General features: G+C 45.7%; 1 protein-coding gene across 1 annotated transcript in view; it reads right to left on the reverse strand.

Annotated features, from left to right (window-relative positions):
• Positions 1 to 444: 444 nt before the first annotated feature.
• ATF6 (activating transcription factor 6) overlaps positions 445 to 17,024 on the reverse strand; it is a 104,939-nt gene continuing 88,359 nt past the window's right edge. The window contains exon 16 of the mRNA XM_048498520.1: positions 445 to 1,954. Coding sequence (XP_048354477.1) covers positions 1,746 to 1,954 — 209 coding nt within the window. The 3' untranslated portion in view covers positions 445 to 1,745. The remainder of the gene's footprint in view (positions 1,955 to 17,024) is intronic.

The following is a 17,024-nucleotide window of genomic DNA, read 5'->3' on the forward strand; positions in this document are numbered from 1 at the left end:
AAGAAGAAGAAGAAGAAGAAGAAGAGTTGGATTTATATCCCCCCTTTCTCTCCTATAGGAGACTCAAAGGGGCTTACAAATTCCTTTCCCTTCCCCCCCCCTCACAATAAACACCCTGTGAGGTAGGTGGGGCTGAGAGAGCTCCAAAGAACTGTGACTAGCCCAAGATCACCCAGCTGGCGTGTGTAGGAGTGTACAGGCTAATCTGAATTCCCCAGATAAGCTTCCACAGCTCAGACGGCAGAGTGGGGAATCAAACCCGATTCCTCCAGATTAGAGTACACCTGTTCTTAACCACTACACCACTGCTGCTCCAGGTGAGTCAAATATCATTCACAAAGCATGACACTGTTCAGGCTACAAAGGCAGGCCCTTGCCCTTTGCAGATATCATTCCTCCTTGGGCGGAAAGAACGAAAAAGAAACAAACACACACAAACAAACATGTATTCTTTTGTTTTTATTCCTGCTTACAAACTCTCAGGCCATTACAGGGATTAGTTTCTGGGCTCACCCTGACTATCACTTCTGGGAATGTTCTTACCACATGTCAACATTTGCAGGATAGCCTTCCATGTTCTCATTTAAATGCAACAGAACACGGTTTCCAGTTTGCGTGTCATGTGAAGGAGGAGAGAAGAGACACTGTTGTCCTCTACCCTTAAAAAAAGCTGGATGATAAGGGGGAAACAACACATCTGGGGAGCTGAAACCGATCAGCCTGGCCAAACTTTCCTTTGGTCCAGGCACCAGTGCGCCCAGCTGCAGCCAAAACCTAGTAGCCTCTGGAGAAACTGACATTTCTACATTTCCTTCAGCCAGTTTCTTTCAGCTTCCTCTTTGCAAGCTGGGGATAAGAGCAGAAACACAAGAACCCCTCCCCAGTGACTGTCACTTGCCCCCTCTCATAAATACCCATCATACTTATCTGGCTAGTACTCCAAACATTGTGGCCAAATTATACGCCCCAAAGGATAGCTCTGTTCTTCTTAATTTTGTTGGGTCACTCTGTTATTAAGAGATTCTCCGTTATTATTTTCTTTAGGGACTGATTTAAATTTGGTGTTTTTTTGTATCCTGCCTGTATGGTCCTATATGCCAATAAAGGCTTTGTGGTGGTGGTTGTTGTTAACTACTTAAGCAAACTCCAAACATCTGTCCCAGGTGGCTAGGGATATGTGTGTGATGTGCATGTTCTCAGGAATCCTATATTAAAAATCTAGGAAATGGGCAAACATCCTGGATCGTGTGCAGGAAACGCACAAGTGGGCACATGGTGTGCGATGAACTGCTTGCCTAGGAAGGCTCCTTTTGATGGGTCACTAGTTCAAAGGTTAAATTAAATTGTGAAGTAGACTCTGCAAGTCAGTGATCTAGCCAAGAGCATTTGGGGAGGCTATAATTTTAATTTTTAATTTTTTTTAAAAAAAATTTAGATACACAAGAACCACTTAGACTGCTTTTGCCCATTCTTGCAATGAAAAAAATGAGGGGCTTCCCCACAGGCTTAAGACTGAGGAAGGATTGAAAAGAACTCCACACACTGAAGAGGAACATAAATTATTAAGAAACTAATAACAGCAGAAGAAGGCTGTTTAGAAGGGCTGAGCTAGGGTACATTGAAGGATCTCAAGTTGACTGTCACAAGCAAACCCTTGTCTGAGTCCAGAAGCTGCCATAACCAAGCCAACAAAGGGTTAACAGAAGCAAGTTTGTCACTCTGGGGCACCGTCCAACTTGGGCCTTCTACTGTGGCGATTCCACAATGGTTCTAACTGCAGGGGCTGCTTCTGGGACAGTGGCAGGAGTGTTGTAGAAGGAGGCTGTTTGGTTCCTCTGCTGGTCTCGCAGGTAAGGAGGGATGGAGGAGCTCTTGATGTGCAAAATTCTCGTGTCCATCACTTCGCAGTCGATCTGCATCATGACTTCGTAGTCTTGGCCATTAATTATTTTCTCTGGCAAAGGGGGGGGGGGCACAAACAACAAAAAAAGGCAAGAGTTAACACAGTGAAAAAAGTTTCCCAACAGTCTGCATCCAGGGGGAAAATAAGTTGTTGGGCAGAAAAGTGCTGTTTCTAAAGTGGTTTCATATGAACCAGTGTCTACAAGAGAAGCACACAAGGTAAAGGGCACCGATAGAACACACAGAGTGCAGAGCAATTGATCCAGAGCCCACGATCTGTCAGATGGGCTTACACATGGAGCCAAGCATCCACCGATCAGGAAAAAGCATTGCACATCTGGAAGCAGATCACATAGGTATGTTTAATCCAACGCCTCTCTTTGTAGCTAACTGGAGTCTGCAGAGTTCGCCCACTTCTCCCTATTTTGGATTCTGGTTACTGGGATGCTCTCCCACGCAAGCCTTGTTGGAATGACGATAGCCCTTCAAGAACGTAACTGCTATGAGATGAGACCCCACGACCCCACGACCCCACGATGAGATGAGACCCCACGACCCCACGACAGTTAAATACAATGGCTACAGGGATAACCATGCAAGGCATTCAAAAAAAGAACAACAAAAACCCTTCATACAGACAGTGATGCAGTTTAACTATGAGCCACTTAGCTTGGGCAGCACTGTGATAATAACTGGCCCTTGGTTTAGCTTCATAACCACCCAGAGAAGTAGGTTAGACTGATTAGAATGACTGGATCAAGCTTACTCAGCAATCTTCATGGCCGTGTGGGAGATCTCAACCAGGTCCCCCTAAACTAGGGATCTGCAACATGGTATCCAAGGCCACCATGGTATTCTCCATTGTGATTCCTGGCACCGACTTCCTTCTTCCCCCCAAGCAAACAGCCAATCCTGGTATTCCTCTGCCTTACTGGAGTAGGAGGTGCTTCAGAAAAGGCCAGAAGGCATCCTGTTTGTGACTGCAGGAAGTGCTTATTCCGAAACAGTTTCCTCCATCCCAAGGAGATACTTGGCTTGGAACCTCCCCACATCATGTGACTGGCTGAGTCTCTCCCTCAGGGCAGCCATTTTGTGATGGTGTTCCATCCCCAAAATTCCCAAAGCACTCACAAGCTCAGCAAGACTGGTAAGAAAGATCCCCAATTACCAGAGGCGTTCCTCCCATTGGGCAAAGTGGGCAGTTGCCCAGGGCGCCCCCTTGTGGCGGGCGCCAACAATACAGGTTCGTTTTGGGGTTTTTGTATTTTCAGTGTTTTTTTCTGTTTTTGGCATGCAGAAGGCGCAGTTTTTAGGCTAGCAGCACCATAATTTCAGGGTATTTTTAGGAGACTCCTCCTTGATGGACGATCAAGCTCAGTGAGGTTTGGCTTCAGGGGTCCAGTGTTATGGGCCCATCCCCCCATTGGCTTCCTAAGGGGAGCTAATAAGAGATGGGGGCTACACCTTTGAGGGTCCATAACTTTGGACCCCCTGAACCAAACTTCACCAAACCTAGGTGGTAATTGTAGCAGCAGTGGGTCCTTCACTGGGGAAGATAAAGCTCTTGAAATTGTGGTGTCAGTGCTATTTTAATAATTGCACCCCTGACAGCAGGCACCCCCTAAATTTCTCCAGATTCTTTTAAATCCACACCCTTCCTGCCAATGCTTGATTTCTTTCTTTCTTTTATTCTCTCAATGCCTAATAAAGGTTGTTGTTGTTGTTGTTGTTGTTGTTAAATCCACAACCTTCGGCATGGATTTAAAGGGGGAATCTGAGGCCCCCAGTTTAAACATTGAAAGTGGTGCTGTTTCAGGGTGGGGGAGAATCCACCCCAAAATAGAATCACTTTCAATGTTGTTTAAACTAGGGACCCCAGATTCTCCTTTTAATGTAGATTTAAAAGGAGAATCTGGGCTCCCTAGTTTAAACACCATTGAAAATGATGCTGCTTGGAGGTGGATTCCAGCATCACTTGTTTAAACTCGGGAGCCCAGATTCTCCTTTTAAATCCACCTTAAAGAGAGAATCTGGGGTCCCAGGTTTAAATAACATTGAAAGTGATGCTGTTTCCCCCAATTGGGGGGACTGAATACAACACCATAACATGTTTTCATAGCAATAATAAAACATTTTGAAAGCATTTTGAAAATGTTTTCAAAAAAATTATTTCTGCTATGTGGCACGGGCCATTGCTGTTGGGGCATGTTCTATAATGTGATGGTGACTTTGAAATGACCTAGTGGAAAAAATCAGTGTTTGGTCACAGTGGGGGAGGGTGGCTGCCCATCGGGGGGGCCCATCAAACTCAGGTTTTGCCCAGGGCTCCAGTTTGCCTAGGTACACCACTGCCAATTACGACCACTATATTATACTGGCACGTGTCCAGTTTGTCAGTGTGATTCTAGGCTCTCAAAGCAACTCACCTAAGCCCTCGATAATAAATATAGAATGACCCCCGAAGTCACAAAACAGAGAGTTTGAGTTTCTGCTCCTTTTTCTTCTTAAAAACACAGACACTTGAGCTGCGTCATGCGATAGAGAATCAGAGGAGCAGGCAGGGCTTGCCTTTTGCAGAGTGGTGCAGGATAAACTTTCCCATTTGCAAGGATGTTTTGACAATGTCATGAGCAAAAGCCAAGCCCTATATACATACAAGTCCTACACAAATACACACACACACACACACACACACACACACACACACACACACACACACACACACACAATAGATCTCTCCCCCTTTTTCTGAATTCATTCCAAATTGCCTTGAAGCCTACCCTATCTCAGCATTTCTCAGTGGGTGGTCAGTTTCCCACACTGAAGACCACACTCTTCACTGGCCCGGAGCTGAGAGCGGCTTGCTGCTGGGATTTCCGCACCGCTGTCTTATGTGTGGATATCAACAGGGTTCTGTGGCTGCACTTCCTGCCCTCTGCCCTGCAAGTTCAGGTGGCTGAATAGTCTAAATGCATGTCGGGGAACTCCTGTGGAGCTCCCTTCTGGTGCTAAATGATGCTCTTCATCAGGGGCTATTCAAATCATCGGCCCACTTTCTTTGCTTCCTTTCTGAGCAATTCAGTTGCACTGCAATTCAGTTGCACTGCAAGCAAAACAACAAACTTAGGGACTCCAAATGGCATGCATGAAGCCTTGTACTGAACCAGACCACTGCTTTGTCAGGGTTAGCATTGTCTACACTTGATTGGCAGCTGCTGTCTGGGATCTCAGGCAGTGCTTTTCACATCAGCTAACACGTCATCCTTTTGAACAGAGGATGCTGCACACGAAATCCGGGACTTTCTGTATCCAAAGAGAGCCAGCGTGGTGTAGTGGTTAAGAGCAGGTGCACTCTAATCTGGAGAACCGGGTTTGAGTCCCCGCTCTGCCACTTGAGCTGTGGAAGCTTATCTGGTGAACCAGATTAGCTTGTGCAACATATGCCAGCTGGGTGACCTTGGGCTAGTCACAGTTCTTCAGAGCTCTCTCAGCCTCACTCACCTCACAGGGTGTTTGTTGCGGGGGGTGGGGGGAAGGGAAAGAAGACTGTAAACCTCTTTGAGTCTCCTTACAGGAGAGAAAGGGGGGAATATCCTGCTCCTCCTCCTCATTGGCAGGTTCTCTACCACTGAGCCATGGCCTCTCCCCAAAGTGAGCTTGAGGCATGTATTGCCTGCCTTAGATGAGCCACTGCCAGCCCCACCCCCACTCAACAGCTGGGTCACCAATGGCAGTTAATAAGCAGGGGATCAAATCACACTTTCCCAAAAGAAGCCCCCACCCTGTACATTTCCCATGTCTGCAGGAGGCCATGACAAGCATTAATCTCCAAAAGTTAAACATTTTCATTCTGTCAGAAATCCCACGCCCACTGTCTTCTAGTGTGGAAAAGAGTATGGCCCAGTGAGAAGGAAGGGCTTCTCTGTCTGGGGTGGGGAGTCAAACTGAATTCCAGATCGTTGTCAAGGTCCTAGTGCTCCAAGAGTAATCTCCTGGTGATTCTTGGCCTCAAGGATATACCGCTGACTTTCACCAGAGCAAAGGTCCTGGCTCCTACTTGGTGAATATGTTGCCAGCAGAAATCAGGGATCTGCACAGTATCCAACAATTCTTCAGAGCATGCAAGACTGAATTATTCCACTGAGCATTTTAACTGAAGACCTAAGGCAGTGGTGGCGAACCTATGGCACGGGTGCCAGAGGTGGCACTCAGAGCCCTCTCTGTGGCCACTCACAAACAGAGTCCCCCCCCCCCCCCACACACACACATCTAGGCTGGCCTGGGCCACTGGGCTTGATTATTAGCAGTAAACCTAAGTCCTAGTTTTGGGGAAGTAGTGTAGGTAACCCTGTTAAGCGCTGTTAAACCCCACTGATTTTCATTCAATGAACTAAAGCGTGATCCTTTACCTGGGAGTAAGCTCGTGGCTGACAATGGGGCTTGCTTCTGAGTAAACCCTCCTAGGGCCGTGATTCACCCGTTGGAAGAGATGCACAGTTGCTTCAAAGCAAAGCCACTGACCCCCCCCATACACCCCCCCATACACACACACACCCCATACGCCCCCCCCCATATGTACCCCCCCATACACACACATCTAGGCTGGCCTGGGCCGCTGGGCTCAATTATTAGCATTAAACCTAAGACCTAGTTTTGGGGAAGCAGTGTAAGTAACCCTGTTAAGCAGTGTAGGTAACCCTGTTAAGTGCTGTTAAACCCCACTGATTTTCATTCAATGAACTAAAGCGTGATCCTTTACCTGGGATTAAGCTCGTGGCTGACAATGGGGCTTGCTTCTGAGTAAACCCTCCTAGGGTCGTGATTCACCCGTTGGAAGAGTTGCACAGTTGCTTCAAAGCAAAGTCATCGACTACCACCAAGCTTACTCCCGAGTAACGTACGCCTCGGAACCAACTGTTTTTTCTAAACGAAAACCTCAGTATTTAGGTTAAATTGCCGTGTTGGCACTTTGCGATAAATAAGTGGGTTTTGGGTTGCAGTTTGGGCACTCGGTCTCGAAAAGGTTCGCTATCACTGACCTAACAGAAATCTGCTGGCCCCAATCCTTGCACCCCTCCTTTTATCACCCAAACAAAATCTAGAAGTTTGGGCGAAGCTGGGCTTTGTACGAGCAAAGCGCTTTTGATCTAAATCACCATCAGGGGGTTGTGATTAGTGTTAGGATTTGGTGCTGTATCCTGCGATTTGTTTTAACTATTAGCAACTGGTCAAAGTATTTGTATGATAGTTTTAATCATGATTGCTAGTTGCCCTGATCCCAGGCCAGGCTGGGGAGGGCAGGATATAAAAGAAAATAAAAGCCTCAAACGAAGCACATCTTTTAAAGCAAAAATGGCTCTTACCATCCTCTGAGAAATCACATTGAGATCAGGATCTTTCAACAATGGTAAAGCCTCATTTGGGATACAGATTGTGAAACCAAATGAAACAGCTTTACACTTAGATCTACCACTGGTCCATTTCACTTAATAGTCCACTATGACCAGTTATAGCTCCTAGTGGTCTTTCCCAGTCCAACTGCCCCACATCTCCCCATTTAATGGGTTGTGTCAGGGACCAAACCAGAGTCCTTCTGCTTGCAAAACAAGCACAGTATCACTAAGCTATGATTTCCACCTGGGGTAAGTATCTATGGTCGGAAGGACACCTGAGTTGGATCCAGGAATAGAACTCCCACCCAAATTGCACTGCTGTTATCTCTTAGCTATCACAACCCTGATTTAACCATATGAATAATGCAGCAGTGCTACAAGAAACAGAAATGGTTTTGCTCAGACGAACCTCAATGCTGATCTGAGATTGTATATCATGGCATGGATTCTGTGGTAAAATTCTGAACGCCACCTCTATGACCAGTCCATCTAACCCAGCACGAGACTTAGAGAGCAGCTGCCAGGTGGATGCTTCTCTCCATCTTGCTACCTGAGATCCTTGTAACAGAGGATAGTAGGAGTTGAACCTATCTGAGATGGAAAAAGAAATCCTTTTTCTTTTTCTGAGATGGAAAAAGAAATTAGAGAGGCCAACAAAAACAAAAATGTAGTGGTAATGGGTGATTTTAACTATCCCCATATAAACTGGAAAAAATGCATGTTCAGGTCATAGTAAGGAGAGAGCATTCCTGGATATGCTAAATGACTGTGGCTTAGAGCAGATGGTTGTGGAACCAACCAGGGGAGAGGTGATCCTAGATCTAATTCTATGTGGGACCCAGGACCTGGTGCAGGAAGTCAGTGTTGTTGAGCAGATAGGGAACAGCGACCACAATGCTGTCAGATTCAGTATCTCAGCATGCGAACAAGTGGCAACTACTAATGTAGTTACATTCGCCTTCAGAAAGGGAAATTTCTCAAAGATGAGGGGGGATAGTGTGCAGGAAGCTGAAAGGGAAAATCAAGAGAGTCAAAACTGTCCAGGATGCTTGGAGGTTATTTAAAAACACAGTAATAAAAGCTCAGCTGGAATGTGTTCCACAGGTTAGAAAAGGCAGCACCCAGTCCAAAAGAAAGCCACCATGGTTAACAAGAGAGGTTGAGGAAATTATCAGAAAAAAGAAAATGTCTTTTAGAAAATGGAAGTCCAGTTTGGCTGATGAAGAATATGAGAGGAAACACAAATGGTGGCAAAAGAGAAGCAAGTTAGCTGTAAGGGAGGCAAAAAAGGATTATGAGGAACGCATGGCTATGAACATCAAGACCAGCAACAAACAGTTCTTCAAGTACATCAAAAGCAGGAAGCCAGCAAGGGAAGCGGTAGGCCCGTTAGATGACAAAGGAACAAAGGGTGTGCTAAAAGATGGCAGGGAGATTGCAGAGAAGCTGAATGAATTCTTTGCATCTGTCTTCACCCAAGAGGGGGTGAGGAACATTCCTGCACCTGAACCAAGCTTCTTAGGAGGCGAATCCGAGGAACTAGCAAAGATAGTGGTAGACAAGGAAAAAGTTCTGGCAGCCATTGATAAACTAAATGTTACCAAATCCTCTGGCCCAGATTGCATTCACCCAAGAGTTCTTAAATAGCTCAAGCATGAAATTGCTGATCTTCTCACTTTAATATGCAACTTATCCCTGAAATCAGGCTCCATCCCTGAAGACTGGAAGATGGCCAATGTCACACCAATCTTTAAGAAAGGATCTAGGGGGGACCCGGGAAATTACAGGCCAGTCAGTTTGACATCTGTTCCTGGTAAATTAGTTGAATCTATCATTAAAGATAAAATTATAAAACATGTAGAAAAGCAAGACCTGCTGAGAAAGAGTCAGCATGGCTTTTGCAGAGGCAAATCCTGTCTTACAAACTTACTAGAGTTCTTTGAGGGTGTAAACAGGCATGTGGACAGGGGTGAACCGGTGGACATTGTCTACTTGGATTTCCAAAAGGCTTTTGACAAAGTTCCTCACCAGAGACTGTTGAGAAAACTCAGCAATGAAGGAATAAGAGGGGAAGGCGTCTTATAGATTAAACTGGTTGAGAATCAGGAAACAAAGAGTGGGTGTAAATGGGAAGTTCTCACAATGGAGAGATGTAGGGAGTGGTGTCCCCAAGGATCCGCTTTGGGACCAGTGCTCTTTAACCCATTCATAAAATGACCTGGAAGTAGGGTGGGTAGTGTAGTAGCCAAGTTTGCAGATGATACCAAATTAGGTAGAGTGATTAAAACCTCAAAGGATTGCTAAGAGGTCCAAGCGGACATTGATAAATTAGGTGAGTGTGCTAAGAAAAGGCAAACGCAGCACAATGTAGCTACATGTAAAGTGATGCACATAGGGCAAAATCCAAACTTCACATACACGCTACAGGGAAAGTGCTATCAGTCACAGACCAGGAAAGGGATTTAGGCGTCTTAGTTGATAGTTCCATGGGAATGTCAACTCAATGCATGGCAGCTGTGAAAAAGGCAAACTCTATGCTGGGGATCATTAGGAAAGGAATTGAGAATAAACTGCAAAGATTGTCATGCCCTTATATAAAGCCGTGGTGCGACCGCACTTGGAGTACTGTGTTCAGTTCTGGCTGTCGCGATCTCAAAAAAGGATATTGAGGAGATAGAAAAAGTGCAGAGAAGGGCAACAAGGATGATTGAGGGACTGGAGCACCTTCCCTATGAGGAGAGGCTGCAGCGTTTGGGACTCTTTAGTTTGGAGAGGAGGCGGCTGAGGGGATATGATTGAAGCTCCGCTACAAAAATTATGCACATGGGGTGGTAGAAAATGCTGACAGAGAGAATTTTTTCTCTCTTTCTCACAATACTAGAACCAGGGGGCATTCATTGAAAATGCTGGGGGGAAGAATTAGGACTAATAAAAGGAAACACTTCTTCACGCAACGTGTGATTGGTGTTTGGAATATGCTGCCACAGGAGGTGGTGATGACCACTAACCTGGATAGCTTTAAAAGGGGCTTGGACAGATTTATGGAGGAGAAGTCGATTTATGGCTACCAATCTTGATCCTCTTTGATCTGAGATTGCAAATGCCTTAACAGACCAGGTGATCGGGAGCAACAGCCGCAGAAGGCCATTGCGTTCACATCCTACATGTGAGCTCCCAAAGGCACCTGGTGGGCCACTGCGAGTAGCAGAGAGCTGGACTAGATGGACTTTGGTCTGATCCAGCTGGCTTGTTCTTATGTTCTTATGTCCTTCAACTCAACAAAGCTTCATCCACTCTCCTAACGCCAAGGCCTTTCCTGCTGAGCTACATCCCTTCATCCTAACCATAACGCTAAATGATGGAGATTGCTGACAAGTTCGGCTGAATCTCATCAAAGCAACATAGGAAGAGCCTATAACTCTGTCCACACTGGTTCTGGGCTTTGTAGAATCCATAGCCAATTATCAGCCGTCTTGGAAACAGCAAGCAAGCCTTCCCAGAGTCCAGGCGTCAGGACTAATTGCTGCTGGCTGGGGGAGCCATCTGGGCCATCTAACATCCCTCCCAGTCAACTTCTCTTTGCAACGTCCAAGATGCTGTCCAGAATCCTTTTGGACTTCTTGCCGGAGAAAACAAAGCTTGGATCCAAAGCAGCAGTCAACTAGATCTTCTTGCCAGTCAGTGTCTGTACAATATGTTTTCTGAGCCTAAAGATGGAAGGTGCCTAATGGAAACATGTGAGTCATGAGGAATGGGATATACATTACACTACATTTACTGTTGCCCTGGGTTAACTTGGATTCCAGCTGACAGTCTGCAATTAAGGACTGCACCATCCCAGAGTTCAAACCACCTGCACAAACCATTAAAGCTCTTACACACATTAGAGATACCCCCCCCTTAAAAAAAGCAGGAAAAGCTACAGATTCTAATAGCCTACGAGAACACCAGAAATGAAGAAAGGAAAAGCAAGGGTCTCTCTCGAGTTCAGAGGTGTGCTTAACGCTAGGAAAGGTAAGGTGCTATTACTCCATGGCAGGATTGAGGTGCAGGTCCCATAAGAACTAACCTGCCTGTTGAGGTCTTTATCAGAAGACTTATTCCAGGTGACCCCCCCCCCCCCCCAACAGAAATTAGATGGATGATATCCAGACAGGGCCTTCTCAGCTGTGGCATCTAGGTAACACGATTCGTCTCTGGAGAAGTTCACCCTCCCTCCTTTCACTAGCAAATATAATTTTTTTCAAAAAGTAACAGGTGGACTAATTAGAGTCTCATTAGAAGAAGAGGAAGAGGAGGAAGAAGAAGAGTTTGGATTTATACCCCACCTTTCTCTCCTGTAAGGAGACTCAAGGTGGCTTACAAGCTCCTTTCCCTTCCTCTCCCCACAACAGACACTTTGTGAGGTAGGTGGGGCTGAGAGAGTTCAGAGGGATCTGTGACTAGCCCAAAGTCATCCAGCAGGAAAGTAGGAGTGTGGAAACACATCTGGTTCACCAGATAAGCCTCTGCAACTCAGATAGAGGAGTGGGGAATCAAACCCGGTTCTCCAGATTAGAATCCACCTGCTCTTAACCACTACACCTAAGGTCCAAAAAAAAGTCATACATGCAACTCTGGTCGCGCCAATCCTTGGTCCAAAAATGCAAGAAATGAACAGAATGCTTTGACTTCTTCAGTCTTTTAAGATGAACAGATGCAATTATCATAGGGTGTTCGTGCTTCTTCAGACAATGGGAACAAGCACTATAATTTAATTGTGCCTCCTCTCTCTCTCTCTCTCTCTCTCTCTCTCTCTCTCTCACACACACACACACACACACACACACACACACACACACACACACACACACACACACCCCCTCTCAAAGTGATGAAAGAGATTGTAGGCCTGGGTCAAGGGGAGAGGTGCAAGAAAGGGTAGATTTGAAGAATTTCAACACTAAGCTCTATTTGTCCTAGCGGAGAGGAGGAAGAAGTTTGATCCCATAGCTTTTATGGCTTCAGTATTTCATATGGATAGAATGGAAGAGAACTCCTATGACTGCAATTCACTCATTTATTTCTATATTAGATTTCGTAGTCGTCACTCACCCAAGAGGTTTCACAGTGTCTTACAACACTGAAAACAACATCTTAATAAATAAGCTGAAAACCAACAAGGTGGTACTGCAGGTATGAGGATCCCAAGCTGTAAAAGCTTGGTGCATTTTTATCTTGTCCTTCTTCCAAGAAGCTGTGGGCAGCACACAAATCTCCATTTCATCCTTGCAACAACTCTCTAGGTCAGGGGTGTTCAACTCTGGCGCTTCAGATGTTCATGGACTACAATTTCCATCAGCCCTTGCTCACATGGCATGCCAGCAGGGGCTGATGGGAATTGTAGTCAATGAATATCTGAAGCACCAGAGTTGGACACCCTTGATCTAGGTTGATTAAGCTGAGACAGAATGACTGACTGGCCATGGCTACCCAATGAGCTTTACAGGATGTGGGGTTTTGAAACTGGGTCTCTCTCTTTTTTTTCCAATGGTTTTGCTGGACTGTCTGCTAAAGATCCCTTTTTCAGACTGGCTATGTCCCTGCCCACTTCAGTCAGGAGACTCCTTGGTACATATCCTTTTGCTGTGCCCTTATGAGTCCCAATTTAGGTTAAAATGGATTATGCCATGCTTTAATAAACGATCCATGGTTTTTTTCCAGCAAGCTTAGAGCAAAAGGTTCAATTTCTCTTAGAGGACTCTGACTCAACGTACTTATTTTGTTGCTCATTTTTAGAGGCTGCAGAAAAGAGTCAAAGGGAAGTGTGTTTAGGTATAGGTCTTATTTAAGTTTTATGACTTTACTGTTCAGGACCTTGGTCTAAGAACAGGGGGTTTGAAAGAAAGAAACTGGATTTTCCAAGTTAAGAGCTAAAACCATTTAACCCCTGGACTTTTAAAAAAGAGGGGGAAAAAGCCAATTTCACCAAAATGAGAAGAAGCAATAGTCTTGGGGGGCAGATTTCTGGATACAATTGGGGGTTGCAGCATGAGAGACAGAAAGATATACCTGTGGCACAGTTGGTGTTCATTCCAATTGGGATTGCACAGAAAAATTTCCAAAAATTTCCAATTAAAAAAACACACAGTAGGATTTGGGTGCTGTGTGGTTTCCGGGCTGTATGGCCGTGTTCTAGCAGCATTCTCTCCTGACGTTTCGCCTGCATCTGTGGCTGGCATCTTCAGATCCTCTTCAGATCCTCTGAAGATGCCAGCCACAGATGCAGGCGAAACGTCAGGAGAGAATGCTGCTAGAACACGGCCATACAGCCCGGAAACCACACAGCACCCAAGTGATTCCAGCCGTGAAAGCCTTCGACAATACACAGCAGGATTGATCCAAACCTTCCTCTTCAGCTGCTATACAGGTATTCTGCAACTGCTTGGCTGAAACTGCAACCGCAAAGCAGGAGTGCGTGATACACAGAATTTTGGCTGCTGGTAAGTAACACAATGTTCAGAACATGCCTGGCTGAGGTCACACTAAATTTTTGATGTTTTACTACTGTGCATTACCTACAATGCAATACAGTTTACAGAATTGCACAAATGAAGACAGGGAAAGAAGCCCTACACCTTGCCGACGATGCCTGGATTTATGACAACATCTATTTGTGGCTTTTCTAACACTCTGAAGCAAACAGAAGTTGAACACAGATTTATAGACACAGACGCTTCTATTCCTTCTTTCCAGATAACGTCACTTGCAGCAATGGGCGTTCTGCAGGGCTGTTCGGAGTCAGTTCGGCTGCATGAGGGCTAATGAAGTGAAGTTCAATACAGACAAGGTGGTAAGGAGAAGTGGTTTTCCTAACTAGGAAGATGGCTTCCAGCCTGTGCTGAGTAGCGTTGTATTCCCTCACAACCTGAGCAGGATTTCAGTTCTAGCCTTATCTGTGGATGCCCAGGTGGCTTCCGTGACTCTAAGCCCCTCTGACCAGCTTTGGCTGGAACCTCAGCAGCTCACCTCCCTGTTGTTATCAATGCTTTCTTCACATTTAAGCTAGATTACTGCAATGAATGATATGTGGAGCTGTTTTTGGTGACTAAACAGAAATTTCAACGGGTCTGCAAAGGTTGTGTCAAAAATGTTAACAGGGAAACACATCACCCCTGTGTTGTAAGACTTGAATTACGCTCAGAAACTGACCACGAACCAAAGTGCTGCCGTTAACCTAGTGCAGTGTTTCCCAACCTTTTCAACATCACAGTACCCTTGACCTCACTCTTCATATCTCATGGTACCCCTACCATCTTCCCACCTTCCCCTCCCAGTGCCCCTGCTTGCACACACCTCCACCTTCCCCTCCCAGGGTGAAGGGGAGTGCGGGGGGCGGGAATTGGCTGCTGACCTTGTGGCAGGCCCTGCCTCCTGGGCCAGCTCCATGTCCTTGTTGGCGCCGGTGGGAGACACCACAAAAGTGAGAGGGGCCGGTAGTGTTGCCACGGTACCCCCGGGACATGCTCATGGCACCCCAGGGTACCACGGAACCCTGGTTGGGAATCACTGATCTAGTGGTTTTACAGGTGAAGAAGGCTTAATCTGAAAGTTTAAAGACTCTCATATAAACTTGCCCAGTATTTGGGACTTCAGAGTCCCTTCACTGCATTAGGTATCAATGCCTTGTGCAATAGGGCAGGTGGTAACCAAGGGCACAACATTCTCAAAAGTGGCACCAAGTTTCTGGACTCCCTCCCCTAAAATGTTGTCTTGCTCTTTCCTTTTAGTGACAGGCAGACTTCATTATATTCTGCTACGTTCCTGTCTTTTTGTGTTAGTTTATATGGGGGTGGGGGTTTGCTACTGTAGGATTGTTTTAATTAGTTGTAATTTTTAATTTATTTTAATGCTTCTTGTTGGTAATTTGTGGCAAGCAGCTTTGAACAGAAATTGCAGAATGTTTCAGTAACATAAATAAAACCTCACCTCAGCCAACATAATATTCTCTCTGTGGAAGCTGTACGAGATCTGTGTCAGCTACTGTTTCAGATATTTCAGCCAAAGGCTCTAGTCAAAACTTAAGAACCCAAGAATTCCCGGTCTTGAGAACAGACCAATTTACCAGGCACCATAAGAATGATTTATTTCACCTGTCTTGTCAAAAGAAACTTAAAGGTTTTGAGTTATGAAGGAGAAGCAAAGAGCCAGGTAAGATGGCATCGTTTCATTTATAAGGACTGGCACCATTCCGACCTATCTACTCTAATTCATATTATTTACAGGCATTTTATATCCAAGCAGTACCCTAAAACTAGCTTGAATTGGTAGATGATGCCTCTACTTTGAGGTTCAGGAAATCAGCAAGGAGCAGCAGTGGCGTAGGAAGTTAAGAGCTCGTGTATCTAATCTGGAGGAACTGGGTTTGATTCCCAGCTCTGCCGCCTGAGCTGTGGAGGCTTATCTGGGGAATTCAGATTAGCCTGTACGCTCCCACACACGCCAGCTGGGTGACCTTGGGCTAGTCACAGCTTCTCAGAGCTCTCTCAGCCCCACCTACCTCACAGGGTGTTTGTTGTGAGGGGGGAAGGGCAAGGTGATCATAAGCCCCTTTGAGTCTTCTACAGGTGAGAAAGGGGGGATATAAATCCAAACTCTTCTTCTTCTTCTTTGACTCTTAGCTCATGGCTTGTGGCCTTGAATTAGCTGAGCCAATGGACCCAGAACTAGGCCCGGATGGGCTGCCTTGTGCTGCATTCTTATTTTGCTTTGTCCATTTCAATTGATTCCAATTGAAACAAACAAAAACTACAGCAAGCTACTTTTGAGTCTGCACTGGGGTTCAAAGGGATGTTCAGCAGTGGTTATGGGTTCAGGATTTGGAGCCCAGCTAGGGTTGCCATCCTCCAGCTGGGTCCTGGAGACCTCCTGGGATTACAACTAACTTCCAGAAGACAGAGATCAGGTCACCTGGAGAAAAAGGGTTGCTTTGGAGAGTGGACTCTATGGCATTATATCCCCACTGAGGTTTTACCCTCTGCAAGCTCTGCCTTCCCCAGGTTCTATCCCCAAATCTCCAGGAACTTCCCAAACCAGAGATGGCAACCCCAACCCTGGCACAGCCGCGTTTCTCTCTCCCCAACATTATCCTGTCTCACTAGTACCACCCATCTTCCCTCTATTAGCAATAAGCACACATTTCTCTCTCTCCATTCCTTAAGTTCTTGTTCCCTTTCCCAAACACTCTCTTTGAAATCCTGGATGTTGCTTAGCAATCAAAGCGCAGCCAAAGCAAAGGTCCATTCAAAGTCATCTGTAGTTTTCATTGTAATAGTCTGCTTTGAACACTGAGAGGTTAGACGAAAATATGGGTCTATCATCAATGCAGTTCTGTATGTCATGGCTCAACGGGAGCTCAATCAATGCTCATGTTTTCAAGAACACCAGGAAAGGAAGCAGCTACTTTGAAGACAAGGATATCACCTTGCTATGTATGTCCATGATGTAGCTGGTGTTCAAGGACATGAAAGACTCAAAATCTATCAGAATGGGATGTCTAAAGTGAAGCCCCCTGTACACTGCAATTGACTCCGCTTATGATTTCTGGGCTTGATTGATGCAGTATTCAAAGAGCAGAGTGCATACAGCCCTGAACTGATCTACCAGTAATGAGTGGGGAGGCTGAAACCCACCAAACCAGCTGTTTTAACGTGAGTGGAACAGCTGTACCTCATCCCACAGCTCAATTCC

The sequence above is a fragment of the Sphaerodactylus townsendi genome, linkage group LG05 (genome assembly GCF_021028975.2).
Source record: "Sphaerodactylus townsendi isolate TG3544 linkage group LG05, MPM_Stown_v2.3, whole genome shotgun sequence".
Classification (NCBI taxonomy): Eukaryota; Metazoa; Chordata; class Lepidosauria; order Squamata; family Sphaerodactylidae; genus Sphaerodactylus; species Sphaerodactylus townsendi.